Below are 25,257 nucleotides of genomic sequence, written 5' to 3'. Positions count from 1 at the left end.
CAGTGCATGAAGAACTTATTTCGTACTTATTTCATGGCTTATCTTATTTCTTGGCTGGTATGTGTGCTGCTTAACACATGGATGTCGATCGATATGCAAAATTATTAAGAGACTTTTTCGGATACTCCTCTTCATTTCCGACTGTTCGTGCCTTTTCTACAATTATTTATATTTTTACATCCTATTTGGATCCCTTAATGTTCATGGTAGTGTTGAACTGTGATTACCTCTGCTGTATTGTTAGCATTTATTTTGTACCGAATACTCGTCTTTGTTTCTGCTATTTTTCATTAACTCCTGTGCCAAAACATAAGGGATTTTTCATGCATTTATTAACAAGAAATTGCCTTGTAAGCGCAAACTTCCACCACCTTCCCCAAAGCACCTCCTCCATCTCTTCGCACGACACAGAACTAGGCCATGTGCAGCCGTTGGCAACAGTAGAGTTTCCCCTTCATGTGGCGATGTGAGGAAACATTTGATGATGATGAAATCGGATTTCTTGATGGACTGATGGTTCGGACTCGCGAACAATCATATTACTCGACGGCGGGACAAGAAGGTTAACCGTTTATTAATACATGAATAAACGATAAGAAACAAGCAAAGAGAAAAGCATTTACAACATGACTGAACCGTTGATTACACGAAATCAGCCCCATTTAACCGAGAGCGTTCCGTTTTAAGCCTTCTGTCTCCGCTCTTGGCGGGGACTGCAGTCAATAATAACACAGGCGACACTTCTCACCAATCGATGCTTAGGGAAAGGACAATAAAGTTTCCGTCAGCCATCCAAAGACTGGGGAAAGGATGTTAGGTAATCAAATATTTGGGAAAGGAGAGGTTCCGAGCACGTATACAAACAGCACTGAACTTGCTGCGTTCCGAACCTCTGCCTTCGTCTTCGTTTCCCTCTCCAGGCACGTGCATACGGGACACACGTATGCCACGGGAACAATCACTGAAAGTTCCTTATAAATTAAAAGGAAAGCTGTAGGTGGGGGGTCCAGCGTCCAGTGGCAACTACAGCTTAACTGTGGGCCTCTTCTGAGTATCGGACGCTCAGAGACCCATCGGCTCCGCATCGCGTACCGATCGTCCACCGCACACCTGCGTCTTCACAGTAATCCAAAGGGAAGTAAGAAGGTTTAAAAAAACATCCGCCGGCCACAAACACGACGACTACAGGAATTCAAACACTGCACTGTAGAACGCTGCGCGCTAGAAAGTTTCTGTGGTGGGGAGGCAAGACGAAGACAGAACGGGCGTTCTGGCGACGGTGCCGCCAGCTATAATGGAGCAGCCACCTAGTCTCCGTCGTGCGTCCGCGGTTCCATGAATTCGTTGACCCTTCGACCGGGGACAGGTGCACATGGCAAAGTCTCGCTCCGTGCACTGTGCTGGAGGCTGGATGGCACACATGAAAGTTCAGCGAACTTCACAGCAACCATGTCTGTCCAGCACGGACCAGAACATGTACGCTAGCCTGGATGTGGAACAGACAATGGCTCTTTTGGTGTTACACGGCATATCCACTCAGGCCAGCAACTTCGTCTGCACGACCAGCGCTATGGAACGTCTTGGTAGCCACAAAGCCATCACTCGGAATCCCAATGTTTTTGGCAAAGTGCGCACGACAGGCACTTCCTCTACACAGGTGTCTGCTGTAGGCTCGATGTCAGCAGGCAGCTGCTCTCTCCCAGCACACTGAGGCACAGCAAGCGCAAGTGCAAGGGTCAGAAACCATGCTATCTTCATACGACAAATATCATTTCTTCTTTCTATCGGTACAAGGGTGAAGCGCGCCATACGCATCGAGAAGTTCGGTTGCATTCACGCAATGTTCCTACAGGGTGTAATCCGTCGTATGAGTAGCACCCTGCAGTTTATCAGAATGGGACACTGTGCACTTCTCCACAGAGTGGTCAAAACAAGCAATGATCACAGCGGAGTAGGCCAGTGACAAGGAACATGGCCCTCTTTGTGGCCGCGCAGGAACAATGACGACCTTCCAGAAATCTCAATAAAGCTTCCACACGCACTAACAGATGGGGTACATCGCTGACAGTGACACCATCAGCCAGTGTCTACCGATACCCCGATTCAAGGTGAACGATTCCTCCATTTTCGTCAACCACAAGATTCCAGCCGCGGCTGATTCCACTCTGTAGGGTAGATTTTAGGGCGTTCCGAAGGAATGTCTACATCCTCCAGATGGTCAGAGCAGTTTTCATCTTGCCTACCTTTGGCTCTGATTCAATTATGATGTAAGCATGGTTCTTGTACTGAAGTTCTGCCGCATTAGCAAGTTTTGCCTTTTAAAGCACTGACTTCGAATCAGCCATTCGAAATATGAAACAGGCAGATGCAACTAATGCCACTCTAATCGATTACAGAACGCAAAACGTAAAAAAAAATCTTGCACACGGTGGGGACCTCCAGGGAGGTCTGGGCGTTCCCATCGCAGTACTACAGCAATACCTCGCGAAGCGGTGGTTGATCCTGATCCAAGCAAATCGAAATAACTGTTCTTCTTCTTCTTCTTCTTCTCCACATGAAAAAGGCACATAACCACGCGGGAGGATTGGCCAAGGTAGGGGGGTCTTCCTTCATAGTCTTTCTTCAGTAGATCTTTATTTTTTGATCTCCCCTTATGTGAGAAGTATTGTTGCAATTTCGCACATCTGTAGAGAAAACAAAGGAAGAATATCTGGTGCTACGACTACATGCTTTTTAGATACGGCCAAAAACCCACTACATTGCTGACGCAGAACAACAACATGGATATCCTAGCACTCCGCTTTGTTTTGAAGAAGAAGAGGTCGTCATACGCCATTTCAACCACGTCCTTGTTGTCAGACAACGCAGAGCTTGCCAGCCGGCGCAGCGAGCCGACATTGTCTTCTCCTGAAGCCTTCGACGTGGGAATGGGCAACATTCACCGCAAGACCGGCGAGTTGCCGGACGAGCTCACAGGCTTGACGGAAATCGAGGTGCAGCTCGTCCAGCAGACGTGGCGCAAATTCAGCAGAGAGAACCCCGAGTACGGCGCCATCCTTTTCCTCTCCCTATTCATCAGGCACCCCGATTACATTCAACTGTTCAAGCCCTTCCGCGGTAAGCCCGTCGGGGCGCTCAAGGAAGACCCAACGTTCAGGGCGCACGGATGCGCGATCGGATACCACATCACCTCCATGGTGGAGAGCTTGCGCGACCCGGCCACCTTCGAGATACTGGTGCGGCGCAACACCACCGAGCACGTGCGCCGTAAGGGGGTCAAGCCGCTCCACTTTGAGGTGATGGGCGAGGTTGTGGTGGATACGCTGCAGGACACAGATGAACGGCACATGACGCCAGCTGCCGTCGAGGCCTGGCGGAAGTTCTTCGCGGTGAGTAATCCATTTGGCTCCGCTTAGCTTCCAGCCTGCGCTACACATTCAGCTGAACGAAGCCGACCTTTTCTCATGCGAATGCGCTAAGGCAAAGGTATTTGGTGCAAAAAACAGCAGACTAGAACTCATATAATTTATACAAGGCTCATGTAAGTTGTACATTATGGCTTGCCTGCCGCTGCAGCTATAAACATTGACCATTGCTGACGGGCAAGTAACGCCTCGGAGAAGCAGTGTAATCCAGAATTGGGATTGTAGGAGCCATGCAAACTGCACACGCACCAGAGGGAATTTCATTATTCAGAGTAACTTGTAAAAAATTGTTCCTAAGCGTAGAGGATAAGCAGAACAAAGATCCATCTAATACCTCCGATCTGTGGATCCAGTATACTGAGAAGTAACGACACTTGGCTGCAGAGCGAAAACGCAAATAAGTTCCCTCGGCCATTTCTGCGCGTCACAGATTTCAAAAAAATTCACAAGGAGGGCCTCGAAGCCATTTTGCAATTTCACGAGTTTATCTATGCTTCCGCGAGAAAGGTTTGAACAAGACCGAGTGGCTCAACAGCCTTCTAAATATACGTGGACTTCTAATTATATATATCAATTTTCAATGCCGAAGAAAAATTAACAGCCGGTTTAGCACGGTGGGCCAGCATCGTGGAGTGTCACTAGTTACGGTGGGGTGGGCACAGAAGGTCCGTAAAGGCCAAAGGTTAATAACCCTTAAAGACATTTCTAGAATAGATTTACCTTGAAGACCTTCCCCTTGAACGTCTTTAAGATAAGGCCTTCGACCAAAAGTCTTTCCCACAAATGCGCCTTCCCTGAAGGCAAATATTTACCATAAAGGTCTTCACCGAGATTGTTTGCTGCAAGGTGTACACACATGGCAGGTTGCCCACAGTCCGGCTCGCATGCCCGAAACCACACTAGCAGAGCTGCTGCACTAAAACGTTTGCTATTTTTACCATTTCCAGGGTAGGCCTCCTCCCCCCTCCCCGCCCCTCAACCGACCAAAGCTGTACATCATATAATTCCACACAGCTCTCGCGACGCAAATAAGAGGTTTTTACGACCTTGTCCGAGAGGCCCATTTGGATAATATGCTCATTTCCCGGCCTGCTGTGTCGTGAGTGTTCGCTTTCATCGAACTAAGGTGTCTCTGTCCCTTACAGTTGAAAATTGTATAAAACGTTCGCTTCACCGGAATGAAAACCTCATTGAGGCATCGGCTACACGCCTACCAACCACGGTCTTTAGTGAAGCCACTACCAGCCGTCATGCCTTGAGCGGACGAGCAAACCGTTACGATACCTGAACGCGCCATATCCTCTTATTTGCCACGTCGATGGACGTCGCTTTTTGTGCTGATTGCACAGACGGGACGCATATAACTAGAACACACAACGAGCGCTCGTTGTGTTTTTTAGTTCCATGTGTCTGTCTGTGTTTTTGCGCTGCCACTTGGAGATGAATAACCGTCAAGCCCAAGCTGCTGCTGTGGTTAAGTCTTCTGATGAATTTTTTTCTGTTTGTGGCACTAGCTCACCGAATTCACTGATTGAGTAGCACGCCAGAGTGAATTTCATCCGCGAACGGGCCTGCTGTATTGCATGCTTGATAAGCTTATCTCGTCTGTAAGGAAGCAATCGCGTAATGATCTTTGCGACAGTTTTGTTTGGTGTGTCGACATAATGACGTGCTTTCTCTTTGTCGACCCTTGCCCGTTTTGGTTACGTTTCAATTTATACTACAGGCCCGTGTGCTGTGCGATGTCAGTGCACGTTAAAGAGCCAGGTGGTGGATAGTTCCGGAGGCTTTCACTACGACGTCCCAAAGCCTAATTCATTTAGGGATGTTAGAACCGACAAAATAAATTAACTTAAACATTTATTTTTGTTCATACTATCCTGCTTCCGAATATATGTTTTGTTTTCGGGGGTATTGCGAAAGCATTACATGTCCCGTAAGCACAAAAGCCGGCGTCTGCCGCCGTGCGTTGCACGAAATTCCGCGCGGTTTTCCGAACAAAACCAGGACGATACCCAACGGCGGTGTGCGATGTCACAAGACATGTGAGCGAGCATGCAAAATCATGTACGATGAAGCGTAACCTGTTCTATGATATTCATAACTCGTAGTTAGTCATCACTCATAGTCATTGTGAAAGGTATCGTACTCAGCGCTATAACATAAGAGTAGCGCAAAACCACGACGACGGACAAAAGGACAAAAGGGGAGAGAACACACACCCACAACACGGGCGCTAACTTCCGACTGACGAAGAAAGCCAAAACCAACCAAGTGAACGGAACCTGAGCAAAAGTAGCGCATGCGCTGACCTAGCGGAAAAAATATATCGAAAAAAGATGCGATTAAAAACGGGAGATTAGAGATATTTTGAACCCAAGAAGGCCATCCCGTAGAAAGGCCTGCTAGAGCATCTCTCATAGCCTTAGTCGCTGTGGGACGTTAAACCCCATAAAACCAAACCAAACCAAACAGAAAGGCCTTCTTTCCCAAGCTTAAGGCACAAGCCCTGCAGCTATGTGGCAAGCTCAATCTTGCGAAAGTGGCAAAGAGCGTTGAAAATAGCAAGCGTCTCTTTGAAGTGTTTTTCAGCGCAAAGACTCATAAGGTTGATCCACCCCTTAGGGAAATAATTTCTGAACAGGACACTTGGCAGAAGTCAATCGCTCTGTTTCTCCAAGAAAAACATAATATTTCGCCTGTCAATGACCCGTTCCTTGTAAGAAATTCAGAAGTTGTTAAAATTGTAAAATCGTTTTCCGACAAGAGCCTTCTCGGCTTCCCCATTGACGTTAAAGACTTAAATTACTCCTTGCCTGACGATAACCTACTGACCACAGTTGAAGACTCGATCCTTCATTACAGTGCGGTGGCTTTTCAAACTGAATCAGGGCTGTCTATTGATAGTCTTTTAGAATTCCTGTTGTTTTATGTGCGCTCCACTTTCATAAATTTTCAAGACGCTCCGTACATTCAAAAACAGGGAATATGCATTGGGTAATGCCTGGCCTCCGCACTTCGTAACCTATACCTTGCACACCTTGACAGGATCCTCCAAGAGCGACTTGCAAACTCTTGCTTGAATAGAACCTTCAGATTGGTTGCTGATTTTCTCTTCCTTGTTAATTGTACACCATCGAGCCTGGAGGCCGATACTTTAGACATTTTGACCATTGAAGAAGGATGAATAGCTGGGCGAGTTTGTAATGATGCATCGTGGGAAGGAAGAGCGCGTACACGACGGGTCAGCGCTCGTCTTTGTGTCCTCTTGCTTCGTCTGTCGTCTTGTTCGCGCTGTTCCCTCCCACGATGTATTTTGACAATTGAAAAGGGTGTTTTCACCCGCTGCTATTGACTAGGGAAATGCCTACTGACTCAGAGAAAACATTTCTTGATATTCGGCTTAAATTCATGGACAACCACGTTTGCTGCTGCTATTTATCTCGCGCCAACAATCCGCTTCTACCATATACATGAGCTCATTCTAAACTCGTGAAACGAGGCATCATTAACCTCTGCATGGAAAATGCCCTAGAAAAGTCATTCCCCCACCAATGCACATCTAGCTTTCATGAACAACTTGCGAGGTTCCTCGAAGCAGGATACCCTAAGGATTTAGTGGGTTGAGTCGCCGAAAACCTCCTGAAAAGAAACTCCGGAAAAAATGTTATAACACAGAAGAAACGAAGAGCGAGGTGGCTTTCATTCCTTACATCCATTGTCTTGCGCGATATCTTAAGTAAATAGGAAAAAAGGCAAGTGTTCGCGTGGTGTTTTCAGCTCCAGAGAAAATCAGTGTGTTATGCAAAAGATCCCTCCCCTCCGCACATCGCTCCCAAAAGTCAATGTTTACCATCCACCACAGGAAAAGATTTGTTAAATGCACTGAGGGCATTGTGTACAGTATTCCGCTCTCTTGTAGCAAGCAGTATATTGTACAATCTGGTAGGTGCCTGAACGAGGCTTCGGGAGCACAATAACAACATGAACACATATACCGGCAGCAATCTAGCTTCACATTGCAAAGAGTGCAAGTGTGTACCTTTTCTGGATAAATGCTCAGTCGTTGCCAAGAGTACAGATAAGGGGGTAAGCTAACTGGCGAAATTGTGGAAGGTGCGCAGATTTCTGCCTCACAAGATAACTGTGTTAGTACACCGTCCATTTACTTGTCTAAACGGGAGCTGGCCTTCTTAGGTTCAAAACATCCCTGATCTCCCATTTTTATCGCATCTTTTTTCGATTTATTTTTTCTCTTAGGTCAGCGCATGCGCTACTTTTGCTCAGGTTCAATTCACTTAGTTGGTTTCGGCTTTCTTCTTCAGTCGGAAGGTAGCGGCTGTGTTGTTAATGGGTGTTCTGTCCCCTTTTTTTCCCTCGTCCTGGTTTTGAGTTACTCTTGTGTTATGGATCAGTACCGACTGGCCCATATTTCCACCCTCGTGAATAATATACTCAGCGCTTTACAAGATTTTCTTTGAAAGGCTATGCGTTATATAGACGTTCACAGGAAAAAAAAGAGTAGAGATGGGCGGACATAAACGCGCTTCTCTCTTGTCGTCTCTTCTTTTTTCCGGTGAATGCCTAATTAGCGTACACCCTTTCGAAAAAGATCGCTTACTAAATAGCCCATCAAAAAGTTTTACTTCAGCACATATCATCTGCTACGGGCATTTTACTATGTCCTCAGTCCATTCGATTCGTTCCTGTCGTCTATACTTCTTTCCTGCGAACGTCTGATTAGCGCACGGCCATTCAAAACAGATCATGAACCAATTAGCCCATCAGACTGTGTTACTTCAGCGCTTTGCAAGTAACGTAATTTAAGTTGTATCCATAGACTTCGTACAATGCATGCGTAGTCATGACGCGTAGTCAGTCATTCCTCAAGATTAATAATCATTCCGCAACATAGCACGACTTAGCGCTTTCCTTTTGCGACGTAGCATGACCCAGACCTTCCAGGTAGCGCCGTTATAGTCATGACGCATGACTCAGCAGCATTACTGAGCACTCTGTAAGTGACACAATGTACGGTGTATAGAGTTGTACAAATAGTATGCCTTGTACTTCTTTGTAGCCATAGTCACGACTAATAATCATTCTGAAATGTACTTTACAGGCAAGGTTAAGTAGGGGTACAGAGTTTCTTTAGAACTTTAGAAGCATATTGCATGGTGATGCTTCATAGTTATGTCTCATACTCATCGTTATGACTCATAGTAATCGTGACACGTAGCATGACTCAGCATTTTAATGCTTTCGCATTTTGAGACAGAAGAAGTCTTAAGGACCTACTCCGAATTCTTTTACTACTTAAGGGTGCTTTTTCTTTGAATGCGTTTTACCTTCCCTCCACGCGGTCGTGACGTGCCCAGTTTCCGGTGGTTGCCTGCATTTATTCTTTCAGATTTTTCTCTGTTTATTTCCTTTTCCATCGGCACTGCCTTTAAGATGATAGTTAGCATTTGCCTGCGGTTTGTTTCTTTTGTACTTTGTTGTCTGTGGAGCGTGTGTATCATGAATCATGTCGTGAAATTTTCTGATTTTTTTTTCGTTTTGAACAACAGCCGTGGATGACACCATAGCGTAGGGATTAAAACACTGATAAAATGCCAATTCTGTCTGAAAAAAAACATGCAGCTCTAAAAGTGGAAGTTTCAAGAATCCTCTCCAGTTACCACTATTTACTTTGGCGGAAATAAGGAATGTAAACATGCTGAAGGTTTCTTGTTCATCAGTCACCATTTCGCATTGAGTTGTGATGCACCAGTAGCGCCGATCAAACTCTCTAGGCCTGTGTAATTAGAAAATGAGTTAAACTAGTCAAGCGCTCAGTAGACTGGCTCGTTTAACTACAGCAACGTTCACCTATTCAAATCTTGGTCAGAGTTGCGAAGTGCGCTGCTTGCGCTTCATTTTTGTGTTAGCGGCACTCTACAAATCTCTTGTAGGGCGTTGAGAGCTAGAGTTTTCGATTTAGGCATGCTTTGATTCTCTCTTTCCCTCCCTTCATTCTTTCTCTAAAGCCGCTGCCGTCGTTAATCGGTGCAGCCCTGAACGGAATTAGGCCCGGTGCACATCTATATCGTTTGTCAAAAGTATTCAGCGCAATTGGTTTTATTCTTGGCCTTATAATGTGGGTTCGTAAGCACAGCTAGCATTAAAAAATCTGTTGAAGGTGGCAGGAACTGACGTCGCGCGAAAAATCTTGCTACTTGTAAGGATGCTACAAGAGTCCCACAGCACTGCTCTGATGAAAACACTTTGGATTGTTTGCTTTGGACAAACGCTGTTCATAGACACCTGCTGCTGCGGCTAAGGTGCTATGACGCTCGGTTGCTCCGCCCTGAGTCGTTGATTTAAATGTAGGTTGCGAGGGCCGCACATTGATAAAGGCGAAACGCAAATAGGTCCCGTGTGCTTAGCGAAGTGAGCGTGTGATCAAACCTCTCTGCGTTTGAAATCAATCGGTGTCGTTTTCATACGTCTCCTATCATGGCCCACGTACGGCTTCACGACCGTTAAGCCAGGATACCATGCCATTTCACACTGGCTTACGCTGCCTCTTCCGCGCTGATTTTTGCGCAGTGCATGGTAGCCATATGCCAGGACGTGTACGAGAAAGCGGCCGCGGAGCGCGCCGAGAGGGCCTCGACTGCTTCTGCGGCATCGGACTACTACAGCCGCGCCTCATCTTTCAAGGACGAGACGATGCTGACGTCGACACCCTTGTTTACCGCCACGGTGAGCAACGTGGGTGGCAGTGATCGCAGAAAGGCACCGGCTGACGAAGCGGCGGCTCCGAAGAGACCGCCGCGCATTATCCGCAAGCAAACCGCCGGCCCCGCCGAGGCCAGGCCGGGAAGCGAGGGGCACAAGGCGGACGCCGACGCTGCGTCGCGGCAGGACAGGAGCGCAGCCAAGAAGAAGAGCGCCAAAGAGAAGGCGGGGAAGAGCGGGAGAGAAGGGCCCCGTAAACAAAAGCCCTGAACAAGGAAGCACGGGGCCCCACGCACGACATGGGCTTCAATCTCGTCAACATGGCACTCGTAGACGCTTAGCTCAGATCTTTGTGATGTGCTGGTTTTGCTACACTGACGTTATTAGATAGACGCATGCATTCCAATTTAAGTCTCGGCGTAATTTGTTTGCCCTTGCAGTAACGTAGATTTTCTGGCGCAAAGTTTCGCCTTGAATTCAAGTTAATCTCGATTTTTTTCGCCGACGGATTTTTTTGTGAAAACAAGCGTCCAGCGTTTGTTCTAACTAAATCGTAAGGGCGTACGGCTTCTGGACCTCTGCCCGCTTGGAGTGCGTTTAGTGACAATTCCCGCTGTCATGCCGGGGAAAGTTAATCGAATTTCCAAACTTTCCTGCTCATGCGCAAAGCCCTCAGAAATTTGATGCATTGGACTACGCTGCTTTTGAGACGTGAGATTCAGAGCCACTCAACAGCCACAGTTGTTGCTTCCTGGGTGCAGTGAAGAAATCTCTCAACGCTGTTTTATGGGAGGCGTAGATTATATTTTGCGGAGGGCTATCTCATACGTTTTTTTGTTGTTGTTGAGGCTTCACTGGGAAACCGGCTTGCTGACATGAACCGCAAGAGCGCGAGTGCTTAAGACCTCGTTAGCAGGAAGTTTAGAATTTGGCCGCTTAATAATCATCCCGCATCTCATCCCTGAAGTGTCTTTACCTTCGTGAACTGGAAAATAAGCCTAAATTACCTGCATGAGCTGGGAAGAATTGCAGCTGAATCATTATTAGTTACAATGATGCCTATGTACAGATACAGCACTTCAGCGCAGAAAAAATATCAGGTTGTCATGCCTAGTTCGTAAACACGGAGGGTCGTTAACGACCAACCATATCACCGCAAGTTTAATGATAAAAGGTAGGTCGCTCTTTCCAATGCACTCTTAGAAATTTGATACAGAAGCTATACCTGCCCGATAGGCATCTTGGTGATTTTTTGCCTATTATAATCGGGTCTCAGAGGTTAGTGGTAATCAGGTTAGTGGGTCAAATTTAAGTTTCTTAAAAGGAGTGTTTCCACGACTTCAAGACCAGCAGCGTACAGTTATTCAAGGTCCTCTTATTTCACTGAAGGCCAAATTGTCGGTTTCTGCTCTGTAGGCCCAGAAACATCCTGACCTTGATTGTCTTAGTAGTGAGTTTTATATGACGTTTCTTGCCTTGCCTAGCACATGCATTGTTGGAAATGTTCGATGCTGCCTATGACGTGGGCTTGATACCTCCTACATTCAGTGCTGATCGCACCATACTGAACCCACAAAAGTACACCTCCAGATCAGTTGCAAACTGTTGAAGGGCATCGTTCGATATGGTTATTGAACGTTGACTGCAGCATGTTTTTGAAGTTTCTTCTCGTCTGCAGCTAGTGGCAATAGTTTTGGTAGGATCGTACCAAGTGTGCAGAAGCAAAGTGCAGTCCGCAGTATCCAAACCCACATTCATCTCACAAGTTCGGTGTTGGAGAGAGTGTACTACGCAGTTCACTGAATTTGCCACGGCCTCACATTGGCACTGGGACAGGCGCCTGAACGTGGACAGTGCGTTTGCGGATCTCAAAGAGGACTTTCACATCGTGACACATCGTTTAATAAATAAAAAAGTGGCCTTTTACAACATTAACCCTCAAGTGATGTCATGGCCCTATCAGAAAATCCAACAGGCTGTAGGTCTGTTGGCAATCCGTAAATTGGGACCCTGCTGGTGTCGGGCCTATTGGTGTTGGGTGTATTGCTGTCGGGCCTATTGGTGTTGGACCTAATGGTGTCGGCCTACTGGAATCGGCCTACTGGTATTGGCCTGGTGGTGTCGGCCTACTGGTAATGGCCTGCTTTTGTGCATGCCTGAAGGCCTGTTGGCCCGTGAGCATGAAGCTCACGCAGACACATGACCATGGCACCTTCACGTTGTTTCAACACACAATCCTGCTGGTATCTTTGGACAAGCTTAAAACGATTATCTGAATACTTGAAAAGGAGAACTTGGATAAACTGAAAATTATTTCTGCATGCTGCAAATAAATGGTGCAATAACTTTTTTAGCAAAATGTGTGTCTCTAGATAACAGTCACAAAAAATTTCACAGAACACCTTTATTATGTTGCGCACTATTTGCGCTGTACATCACCCAGTTTCTGAGCAAGATGCTTGCGCACCGCTTTCAGCCGTTTTGCAGACTCCTCTGGGCTTGTGTCCCCCATGTAGAGGCGGAACAAAGCTGCAGAAAGAATAAATATTAAGGGCAATGTATGGATTGAGGGGCATTACAGAAAGATTTCCACAAGCAACTCTCAAAAGAAGAAGTAAAGCAAAGAAGTCCAATGCAGTCAAGGACTGCAGTTTCAAAAGTTGCATATGGTGCATTATATATAGCCAAATGAAAAATTGCTTTGTGACTAAGGGCCAGCCCAATCTGGAACACAATAGCCACTGGTGGTTCATACAAGTGCATTGTAGCACTTTGCCTTTGGCAACATACATTTTACACAATAAACTGACAAAATAGTGGCAGCATAAAAGCACCATCATGTTACTCTGCAAGGTAGAAACTTTTTTCTGAGATGATTCGACGCGGTCAAGAGCTTTTAGGTAGTCAGTGCAGACTGCGACATATTCATGAGAAGGACTAGCTGTAGTTGCTTAGTGGTTAGGATTTCAGATACCGAGCCTGAGTATTCAGGCTCGAACCCAGTCGCAGCCATCCAATTTCGATGAAGGCAAAATGCAAAAGGCGTCCATGTGCTGGACGATGTCAGTAAAGGTTTAACACTTCTGGTGATGTAAAATTATTCCAGAACACTACTACAGCATCCCTCATAGGCTGAGTAACCTTGGGACGTTAAATTCCACACACCACAACAAATTTTTGAGAAGCCTTCTTAAAATATATGAACTCAATCTCAAACTGCTGAGCTACATCCAGCTAGGCCAACTTCAATTTCTCCTCCGTATCTCTGTAAGCTCTGCCACGGACAAACATTTAACGCTTCAATAATAACTATGGGCAGAATACAATGAATTCTTAGTTAAGAGCAGAAGAACAAGTAATACAGCTTGCTGCAGAACCAGCTTCATTAACTGCTGTGGTATAGCGCAGTGTTCTGCATTGAAAAAAATGCACACATGATAACTTTAAAAGTGAGTGAGCTGCCAATAATTACAGGACACAGCTCTGGATCTGTGAACTATAAGCAGTGTTGTCCGGTGGTGAAATTCCTTGAACAATGGGTCTGTCATGACTTCTTAAATTTGTTCAATTCCAGTTTTATTAACATACTTTGCACGTACACGATGATGCAAATGATGATGCATTTAATGTGACCAGTTGCAGCAAACAGCTTCCTGCTTGTCTAGTGTTTGTAAATAACCTGTGGACAAGTTGTATCCTGAAGTGCAGTCATTGAAACATTTTTCCTTTTGTACCAAAACTCACAGCCCACAAGGTAGGATGAGAAGTTTAGGTTCCAAATTATTGTTACGTGGCCATTTACTAACTGAGCAACGCTAGACATAAAGCAAAAGAGTCACCAAGGGGTCAACACACCTTTCAGAGAAGTCAGCTTCTGCGGCGTCAATGCAGGCTTTGGTTCTGTCTTGCCCAGAGACAGGCTTCTGTTTGAAAGCGTTCCAGTCACACTCCTGTTTTTTAACTCTTCTGTGCTCCAGTACACCTGAGCCGCCATCCGGCAGAACATCGAGTCGGATGGCGCCTGGAAGAGCCTAGTCCACACCTGTGGCTCCACCCAGGCACCGCTTCCAGCATAGACCTGCAAAATATGTGCACACAGCTGTTAATACTTTCCTGCGGCCTATTTTTTTCAGACCTCTTTCTGCGCTCTGAGGCTATAAGTACCTTGACAGAGGAGCTTTCAGTAGCACTATCAAGCATTACATAGTACTCTAGCACATGATGGCGACTTAAGGTCACTTGACAATGACGCAAAACAAAAACTGTCACGCTATTTAGCACTTTTTGTATAGTCCCCTCAAAGCCAATATGACAGGCTGGGCAACTGTTTTCTCCTGAGGCTCATGGCATGGAGCACAAAAAATGTAGAAGTCATGAATATCACAATAGTATCCATATGAAAGCAGTTTACCACACCTTATGAGTTTTTAGAGTGTTGCATTGTCACTTTTTTCAAGCGTCACATTAGTGTATTGCCCACATAAGACTTCAAACTCCAATAACAACAGCAACGCGTAATATACAAAACATTGCTCCAAATTCCATACTCCACAAAAGCTTGAGCTGTCAATCAGAAAAAGCTACTACGGGTTCTTTACAAAAATAGTGTTCCAGTTTAGACATGAATGCAAAAACGACTGCCTAAATTTGTCTTTGAGCAATATAGTTAAGGATAAAGTGGATTCTACATCTGGCCCCAAAATATTCAAAGCTAACACACCACTGATGATAACATGGACTTATGCAACTTGTTCAATACATTGGACATCGTTAGCAGTTTAAGCATGATCAATGCACCTGTGTTGCGAACAGGCTTACCAGCTGCACAACTAAAGTGCCTGACAGCAGGTTAGAAATGCAGGAGAGGCTTTTGTAAATTTACTGCTCACATGAAACAGCAGTTCAGTATGACAAATTAACTCTCCTTGCAAGCACCCAATTAGCAGCGTGAAGTCTCCTGCCACATCGAAAAGCATCAATTAATATGCTTGTGCTACAGGTTATTCCCTTAGAGGTGCTATCTTCCTGACCTATGCAATCTTAAAACTAAACAAAAAATTAAGCACACTCAAAATGTTATTGAGTAGGCTTAATTTAACATAGGGTCGGATATACGGCACTCTCTTGGGGCAGCAGTCACATTTTAGCCATGTATTTCTTCGCCTTTTGTTAAAAAAAATGGTGTTCTGCATGTTTTCCTTATGTGAAATTTACCAATGCCCCACCACCTCCCTCCATAAATGCTCCCCTGAGGCTCATTTAAAATGAATACTGTAGCCGTCTGCCTGCCTGTTCACATCTATCTATAATAATTCAAAAAGCCTACTTTAGACCATAAGAAATTTGTCGTCCCATTTAAGCTGACAAGATATTTTATATTTTAAAGCACAGTCCTTACAGTAAAACTGGGAGCCATGGAACACCATCTCCACCAGATGTTTACATGCTTGCTTGTAAAAAAGAATGGTGATTACTTTTCCATCATCCCTGGTGGAACCCACTTGTATGTCAGCTTCAGTGACAGGGCAGTGGCCATGGCCTCCTTCTCCTGCACAAAGACGAAAATTGACTTTTTGTTTTGAACACCAAAAAAAGTATAAAATGTGCATGCACAGGGATGATCAAACCATAAAATGATCAATTAACATAGCTTCTTATATACTTAACTTTTTCATGGGGGCTGGAATATTCAAACACTGCATGTGGTACCTCTACTCCGAAACTGATATAAAAAAAAGCAGTGCTCATCGTGGCTTGTACCACAGGTACACAAGTAAAAAGTAGTTGTAGAGGCGTTGCTCTTCAGTTAAAGCTTGCACTAAGGTGTGCAGATAATCTAGACAGTTGCGTGGCTATATTAGGCAAAACAACCATGGAAAGTCATTCGAGGAAATGGTAATCTTCTGAAAGCGTTCCATTTATTCCCACTCTAAAGGAGTTATAGCATTTTTTCGCACTGTATGGAGAATGCAATGGTGCTAAATAACTGAGAAATACCAAAATTATTTGACACTCATTAGCTTTTAGGCATTAAGCAAACTCTCCCAGGCAAGTCAGCTTCAGCTTATAAACACTATATTTTGAAGTGGATCAAAATTGTCAAATCACCAAACCAACAATCGAGTAATCTTACCACGTAGACCTGGGCTCTCCAGGGGACCAGCACTTGTCGAGGCTTGTCCTGCGGATGGAGTGCGTAAAAAGGAGTTCCAGATGTGTTATTCTTCCACTATTACTAGCAATAAGGCACGCAGGCACTCCAGACTGTTGCATGGCTAATGCAGGCAAAGAAGCCGTGCAAAGCCTTGGCAGTAAGACGAACAGGTAGTCTTCAGAAAGTGCTTTCATGTATTGTTGCTTTCAAAGAATTAATCATGGCATTCTTTTCGTACTGCATGGGCCGTGCAATGGTGCTAAGTAATTCTCAGCAACATCAAATTGGTCTGATGCTCATTGGCTTTCAAGCATTAAGCAAACTTTCCCAGGCGAGTCGGCTTCAGCTTATGAACACTACATTTTGAAGCAGACCAAAATTTTCAGATCACCAAACCAACACGGGAGTACAATGAGAATCTTACCGAGCAGACCTGGGCTCTCCAGGGAAGAAGTGCTCGTCAAGGCTTGTCCTGCAGGTACAGCAAGTAATACGTTAGCCAACTACCTAGGCTTTTTTCTCCCAACATACGACTACGATCCAAAACAGCGCTAAACTGTCAGATCACTAAACCCAAAACATGAAAGAGTATCTTACCAAGCAGACCTGGGCTCTGGGAAGCAGTGCTCGTTGAAGCTTCTCCTGTAGGTGCAGCAAGTAATAAGTTAGCCAACTACCGAGGCTTTTTTCTCCCAACATACGACTACGATCCAAGACAGCGCTAAACTGTCAGATCACTAAACCCAAAACATGAAAGAGTATCTTACCAAGCAGACCTGGGCTCTGGGAAGCAGTGCTCGTTGAAGCTTGTCCTGCAGGTGCAGCAAGTAATAAGTTAGCCAACTACCGAGGCTTTTTTCTCCCAACATACGACTACGATCCAAAACAGCGCTAAACTGTCAGATCACTAAACCCAAAACATGAAAGAGTATCTTACCAAGCAGACCTGGGCTCTGGGAAGCAGTGCTCGTTGAAGCTTGTCCTGCAGGTTCAGCAAGTAATAAGTTAGCCAACTACCGAGGCTTTTTTCTCCCAACATACGACTACGATCCAAAACAGCGCTAAACTGTCAGATCACTAAACCCAAAACATGAAAGAGTATCTTACCAAGCAGACCTGGGCTCTGGGAAGCAGTGCTCGTTGAAGCTTGTCCTGTAGGTGCAGCAAGTAATAAGTTAGCCAACTACCGAGGCTTTTTTCTCCCAACATACGACTACGATCCAAAACAGCGCTAAACTGTCAGATCACTAAACCCAAAACATGAAAGAGCATCCTACCAAGCAGACCTGGGCTCTGGGAAGCAGTGCTCGTTGAAGCTTGTCCTGCAGGTGCAGCAAGTTAAAAGGAGCTGCAGAGGAATTTCTCTTCCATAATTATTTGCAGTAAGGCATGCCAGTACTTCCGACTGTTGCACGGCCACATCAGAAAAAGCAGCCGTGCAAAGTCTCGCCAGTGAAAGGTATACTTACGTCAGCACTTTCATTTTAGCCTCACTTTCAAGGAGTTAAGCATAGCATCTGTGTCAGTCTACATGGTAATGCAATGGTGCTCTATCATTCTGATAACTCTCAAATTGACCCGGTTCAACTAAACAGTGTTCTCTCCCTAGGTTCAAGAAGTTTACAGATTCTGCTTACAAACACACGTCCTGAAATATCATGAAACTGCCACCAGCAAACCACATGTCAACAAACCAATATGTGTTTAGAATGTATACACCTTACCATGCTGAACTTGGCACTGTGGGGATGCAACGCTCGCCGAGGCTTGTCCTGCAGATATTACAAGTAAAGAGCTTCAGAGGCATTCAAATCAGTTTGGGAAAGTAAAAGAATGCAAGTGGACAAATAATTACTTACCATTCTTCTCCATACTATCTAGTGCGGGCTGATACACAATATTCAGTGGAAGATCAGAGGCAGCTGCATATATCAGCCTCACTTCTGAAAAAGAAAAATAAATTTAAAAGTAATCCCTTCTTTCCCCCTTACATATCATAGCACATAAGAGTGAATAATTCGGTTTTTAAGTGCATAAGTTTAGTTGCCTAAAACACTTCTGTTAATTCATTACTCCAGCTTCCTATACCTGAGGATATTAGTGCCAATCAGGTATCACATAAATTCATCAAACGCAGGCCAGTGAGCTGGCACTTAATGATTTTGCTCACAGCGCAACTTAATACCGAGAAAAGATTACTGATAGCATTACCTTGCTATTTGGAAAGCCCATACAATTACTTCCAATGTCATAATTCAGTAAACATAGCCGTATCGAACAATAAATTTTCTCTGAAGTAGAGTTTAGAGAAAAGGTAAAAATTTATTGTCCCCTATGGCAATGTTCACCAGTGCCACGACACTGGAAGAAATTGTATCGGCTTTACAAACAGCAATGCAACGCTACGGATAATCTTTGCTAGGTTTCTTCATACAACTCTTTTTTTTTACCTGTATACAAGAGTTTACTTCCATGTTATCCAGCTTGTCGCCTTCCACCATGCTATCCAAATCTCTGCTATAGTTGCAAGCAGTACCTGCGTGTCATGAAACTGAACTCCTGATGTTGGATACTGTTAGCAAACGAAATCTGCCTTGCCTACTCTGAAACACTGAGGCCGCAGGAGGGATAATTCCATGGTTCACAGGCTGCAGTACTGGTACATACTTTAGCAGAAAAGTTGCGATCTGGGTCAGCTGGTGCACTGTATTGAACAAATAACCCAGGCAAACGCTGAAGGACAGGGAAGGGACGAGGCGCACACTGCAACTGGAACTAACAACAGTGTTCTAATGAAGCACATCCATCTCCCAAGAAAACTTGCTGCACAGTTGTTAGTTTCAGTCGCAGTGTGCACCTTGTCTCTTCCCTGTCCTTCGTCCTGTGGCTGGGTTATTTGTTCAATACAATGCTAACCTTCCTGCTTCAGTCTGGCAACTGCTATGACATACTCAGGCTTCCTGTTTATGATCAAAAGCCTAGCTATGCACATGGAAAAATCAGACCTTTTTCACTGATTTCTAATCAGATCAGTCCTGTGACAGCCGCACCTAGCCTATTTTAGAACATTTTTTTTTGGTGCCGGCACTGCATGGTTGTGGGCACACTGCATCTTCCAAACAACAGCACTGTAGAATGCTTACACCTTGTTTATTCTACTGCACTGCAGTTATAATGCATGAACGAGGAACAATATTCAGCACTTATGATGTTAGTTTCATTTTTTTTGTAGTCTTCCTAAATTAGAAGCAAAGAAATATCTATGAGGAATATGTTAAAGGGACGCAAAACAAAAATTTAAGTTCACCTGTATCAGTACGGTAGCGTGTTCAAAACAAACTGAAAACAAAGCTTTCATAAGCTAGAACCTAGAAACGATATACAGGTGTAGCCATCACTGGCCGTTCTCATGAATGAAGCATGTGTATCAACATCAATTTTATTGCGCGCATCTCAGAGGATATGCTAGACCATCATTAACTTCAAAACGGTGGCAACCTGTCCTTTTCAGCAAAGACTTCAAAAGTTTGAATCAGCCAGTGGAAAGATTTCCAATCTGATTTTACCAGCAATAATTATGTCCTTTGCTGCCAAATTAACAACAACATACCAGTGAAGAGGCTAAGATTCAATTTTCACTGAAAACAATGCAATTGTTCTTTATACCCAATGGAAATCTGGTACTCAGCACGAAGGGCTACATAAAACACTAGATCATTTCTGTAATGCAGCTCATCAGCTTATAATGGCCTAAATAGAAGCGAAACATGCTCTTTCTTCTGAGCTCCCAACAAAAATACTGCAGATTACTGTTTCATAATGCACTAAGATTTCACTTGGCCACTTAGCAATGCGCGTCCACCATCAACTAGCCTCCTTTCCAACTTTTCTTGACATAAGCAGTGCCGAACTGTGTGCTGGCATGCCATTAATGTGCGCTACCAAAGTCATGCATATGCCACCCTGTTTTTTGAATGTGCAGTGAAAATGAAAGCTAAGAAATTAAGGAAGCTTCCGCTAGCTAAGATATTGAATGAATGAATAGACAGAGCATGCACTGATATATATTCTGAACGCGATGAGCACATGCAGAAACAAAAATTTCCGATAAATGAAAAAACCTGGCCTGCCTCAAAAAAGAAAAAAAGATTTTAAATTCTTTTTTAATGCTTAATGATCTCCCGTTGAGTTAAAAGGCACATGATACACCGAGGGTTCTTTGCACAGACCAGCTGCCTATCCTCTTCTTGTCTTTTTGGAAACTTATAGCCAGCGAGTTAACTGGAAATTTGAGGAAGCAATCACGACAGCAACAAGCATCCCTCCACACAGCTATGATGGATTTCAGAAGTTTAGAAGTACCTGTTCCCCACCATCTTCACAACACATTTACAAGTGTGTGTCTGTGTGGGGGAAACAAAAAATTGTTTCACACTACATATGATTCTGTAGATGGATCTGAAAGTATGCTCTGCATCAAGACATAACAGCTCCAAAGAAGCTAACTTTTCAAGAGGATTTACCAGCATCGAAGAGCTTGGAAGTAAGGCTGCGCTGCAGTTCCATATTCAGAATACGGAGCTGTCCAACTTCGTCCTTAAGAGCTTCAAATTCAGCTGTAGCTGGCTGGTCACCCCTTGCTTGCTTCAACGCAGCCAGTTCAATCTCCAAGGCCTCTGTTTTGCGCTTCAGCTCGTTGTGCAATCCAACAGGAACCATGTCGACGGCTCCATCCACCACTGCCTCCTCAATCAACTGCAGCTCCTGTTGGCGCTGCACATCAAGCCGTAGCTTTTTTGCTGACTTTGTCACCTGCAACTGAATAGGCGCAATTAAAATTTCCTGCTGAACTGTTGAGCACACCAAAATATGCAATCCATCAGGATTAATCCTGCCAGCAGCATGCCACAGCATAATGGGGAAAGTTGTGCAATGCACTAGTACAGGGGGAGGAGTAGGGGGGGGGGGGGGGGGGCAAACTGTAGGTCGCGAGCCACATGTGGCTCTTCACAGATCCAAGTGCAGGTCGCAATTCTCCGATATCTGCAACTTGCAACTTCCGACGCAAGAGCTCAACTTCAAAAATTCTTTTCTCACTTTAAACAAAAATTACCTCGATTAAAATGTAAGAAATGAAAGGCAATAAATTGTTCTATGTAACCTGTCATTGTTTGTATTTTTACTTGGATCACCTCAGGGTGAAATTAACCAGTGTTTTTGGCTCAAAATGCACTTTTTTGCAACCTTAGTATTTTTCTTACTTCAATGTACACAGTTTCATCACCTGTAACATTGGTTATAAGTTCTAGACATCTAGAGAAGCCAAACGGCTATTTCTGAATTTGCGAGAGCAAGTTGGTATAAAAAAACAGCAGAAATGGTGCATTTTCATATTTTCTTTAATTAAAAAAAAAGATTTGAGCCGTAAAAACCTATACGCTCTGATTTATGTCGAAAGCCAGAATCTGCGCAAATGTCACTGAAGAAATTGTGGAGTGTTTTCTAAAAATTTGTTTTTCATTAATCTTTTCTCTTAATTGGTTTGTTCACAGAAGGTTGTGGCCAAGTACTACACCAGAGTGGCCAAATCCTGCTCTGGTGAGGAAGTGCGTTGCCGGTTCTGGTCACCGAGATCAGGCCGCACTTCAGGCCTGGTTATGCAGTTCCATCGACAGGCAGAGTTTTTTTTTTTTTTGGGGGGGGGGGGGGGGTGACATGGGAGAGGCCTTTGCCCTGCAGTGGGCGTAGGCAGGCTGATGATGATGATTAATCTTTTCTAAATGTTATTATTTTCCAAATGTTAATATTATAGTAGAATACAACTTAAAAAAACAGCAGTTGCTAACACTGGACCGCAGTCGCCGCTTTCCAATTGGAACAGAAACAAAATCAGCCTGACTTTTGTAAACGGAACAGTAAACGAAATCAGCTTGAATGTTTGACTTTATCAAACAATCCCCATATCAAAATTCAAAAGCTCATAATTTTTTTCGTGTGATAAGCTTTTTGTTTATTTAACCAGAAACGTTTAAGCAGCGGACTACTTTTTCGTCGTGGAGGAATTCTGTGCGCGGAGGCTAAATATATGGGCGGAGCTTCACTGCAGACTTAAGTTGTATCCGACTATAAGTGTTTTTATTAAAGCCTTCTCTAAATGTTCAAACTGCACTGACCTCACAAATAAATTTTTTCAACGAAAATGTTTCAGGCTTTGATTAGGCACATTAGCATAACTTGCCTTGAATATTTTTGAACAAACTGTAGATGGCTGTGTGCAACGTCTGGGGTGTTTGGCATGGAATGACCCAGTAGAACTGTGTTTGGTCACTCAGAGTCAACCCCTAAGAAGGCTGCTAGCCTGGTGCACAAAGGTCAGCTGACCTTGCAAGCTGATCCAAGTTGAGCCAGGAATCACGTGGAAGAGTGTGTGGGGAAAGGAGCATACTAAATGTCAGCACGGCATCCTAGTAGGCAGTGTATTTAATGTGGAGCAGTCCCTGAATATAGATTAGCTGTCCATTCATCTTCGTGTGTACACCTTCTTCCCATGTCCATATTTTTTAACACTGCTTTCAATAAATGTAACTCACCTGCCCGACAACCTACTTAGGATCAAATATTTTACAGCTTGAAATAGAAGTGGATATCTGGAGGCAATGATCTGTCTTCAAGGCCAGTCACAAGCCCCACCTTGTGAGCTGTTCATCAAGTAGACACACACTTTTACAGTGCAAAACTGCACATTTGAAAGTAATATTACCAGCCTTTAAAAGCTATGACTTTACCTTTCTTTTTGTCCTTTTCTTCCCTTCGGGTGGTATAAGAGGTCTTCGGTGTCGTTTTTCATTGTAGATGTCCATTTCCTCCTTTGATTCTGCACAGCACATAGAAAGTTAGAAGCAATGTGCATTGATAAAAGGTTAAGAATGTATCATGGAGCTGCACTGCATATTATTTTGAATTTTTCAAATCTGATATGCACACAACCTTTACTAAATGTTCAATTTTTTTGTATTGTAATGGAACAAACCTGCATCCGCGAATTCTGTGTACAAGTTCCTCTCCGTCTACTGCAATCATACTGTATGCAGCTTATCAGATGATGATGATTGCAGATCTTACTGGTTTAAAGGCAGCTTTGTCCAAAGAGCACCATGGCACAAGGAATTTTCGTCTACTCAAGGTGAAATTAGAGACACATTTTTCGAGCATTTTACCGCACATATGCCAAACACCAGGCCAAGGGAAACCTTGCACACACTGCATCATCTCTGAGTACCTGGGGGCACTGTATGGGGATTGAACCCAACACCGCTTGCACGCAAGGTGGATGCTCAAACCAAGAGGGCACAGCTGCGGTACTTCACGCTGCATTCATATGTCCTTTGTTGAGCAAGAATTAGTTGAAGACACATTAATTAACGTCTTAAGCAGTAAAAGCCAGATTACAATTTCTAAGCCCATACACACTTCATTTTAGTGTTTGAGGTTGAGCACATATCCCCTCCTTTTGTCCTGCCTTGAGGGCAAGAACTCTGTATGGTAATAAATTATAAAACACTAAAAACAGAGAAACACATGCTCTGCTGAGCCACTATAGCAACATGTACCCCACAGCGTTTTGCCTCAAGGAGGGCATCCCTGCTGAAAAAAACTTCTATGATGCAATAACCTCATAGAGGCTTCATCATAGAATATCATGCAATCTGAATGATATATCATACAATTTGTATGATATTCTATGACATCTCTATGATGACTATGATTTATAGAAATGTATGTCATTTCTATGATAATTTTCTATGATTTGTATGATAAGTCTATGATATTTGTATGATAAACTGTATGAGTTTATTGCAACATAGAACTTTTTTCAGCAGGGATGGCAGTTAAAACTATTACCATTATTTATAAAATATACCTTAATTTAATATATATACGTGTATACATACATACTACATAAAACTTTGTATGATGATTTAACATTTGGATTTTACGCTCCGCTAGCTGCAACAGTTACTGAGTCATTAAAACTAATACCCTCATATAGTCCTCCCCGGGACATCAATAGTTAAGAAGGAAGTATACAAGTGTATAATTAGTAGTACACAAAGCCTTGTTGTGTGCAATAAAGCCATTTTTTTCTTATACATGAAGCCCAATACTTACTGAAATAAACTTAAAAACACGAGCAGAAACCCGCGAAATACACGAGGCACCGCGACCCGCGGAACCGGCGGCACCGGCACCGGGAGGCACCGGCGGGGTATCAGAAGCGCAATTCGTTGACAATGTTAGACAACTACGCATAAGAAAACGAGTCATTTTATGAACTTCGCAACCTTTCGTTATAATTATTCGCTAGAAGACAGGTGCAGATACGAGAATTACAAAAAAAAAAGAGAAATCGAAACTTTAGAGCACATGTTTTCCATTCGCCGCTTCCCGCGACCTCAACTTGCGCGCTTTGCGTGGTTTACTTGTCATGCCTCAAAATATGTTCACGAGCCCTTGACGAAGCGACAAATATCTATAATATAGCCAATGGATCACCGAAAGTGCTCCATTTTGAGCTCTCAAGACGGTTGTGTCGTTGCGTAGAGCAGCGCGCGCACAGGTGCGGAAGTCATGCATACTTAGGGCACGCGCTTGTATATACACCTTCCTAATACCGCAAAAAGTTGGTCAGCCGCAGAAAAAAAAATACAATGGATGGCCTTTTGGCAACTTACCTGTCATGTGTATGATTCTGGCATCGTAGTAACCGCCAGCGGTGAAGTCGTCGCCGCACCAGTAGACGCTGTAGTTTTTTACCGGATCGAAATCCGCGACGTTCTTTGGTTCAAATGACTGAACTTTAGTGTGTTCAACAACAGCAGTTGTATGATCACACACGTACTCACAGTAGACGAACATTTCGGGAACAATTAAAACGAACCGCAAATGCGCACTAAG

At 44.1% G+C, this 25,257-nt stretch overlaps 2 protein-coding genes across 2 annotated transcripts; one reads left to right on the top strand and one right to left on the bottom strand.

Moving 5' to 3' along the window:
• Positions 1-2,927: 2,927 nt before the first annotated feature.
• Positions 2,928-10,527, top strand: LOC149326432 (cytoglobin-1-like). The gene is made up of 2 exons (XM_089563816.1): positions 2,928-3,389; positions 10,017-10,527. The coding sequence occupies exons 1-2, from the start codon at positions 2,928-2,930 to the stop codon at positions 10,416-10,418; spliced, it is 864 nt and encodes a 287-aa protein (XP_089419942.1). The 3' UTR covers positions 10,419-10,527.
• A 2,010-nt stretch (positions 10,528-12,537) lies between these two features.
• Positions 12,538-25,257, bottom strand: LOC149326431 (BEN domain-containing protein 5-like). The gene is made up of 7 exons (XM_089564577.1): positions 25,035-25,257; positions 23,088-23,176; positions 20,826-21,114; positions 16,282-16,329; positions 15,623-15,696; positions 14,004-14,226; positions 12,538-12,677 (listed from the first exon to the last, which is right to left on the bottom strand). Exons 1-7 carry the CDS (start codon positions 25,216-25,218, stop codon positions 12,568-12,570), a joined length of 1,017 nt encoding a protein of 338 aa, XP_089420703.1. The 5' UTR covers positions 25,219-25,257; the 3' UTR covers positions 12,538-12,567.

Source organism: Amblyomma mixtum, chromosome 10, assembly GCF_055824585.1.
Source record: "Amblyomma mixtum isolate Tamu chromosome 10, ASM5582458v1, whole genome shotgun sequence".
Lineage (NCBI taxonomy): Eukaryota > Metazoa > Arthropoda > Arachnida > Ixodida > Ixodidae > Amblyomma > Amblyomma mixtum.
The sequence above is the reverse complement of the archived record's forward strand: the minus strand, read 5'-3'. Positions and strand labels throughout refer to the sequence as shown.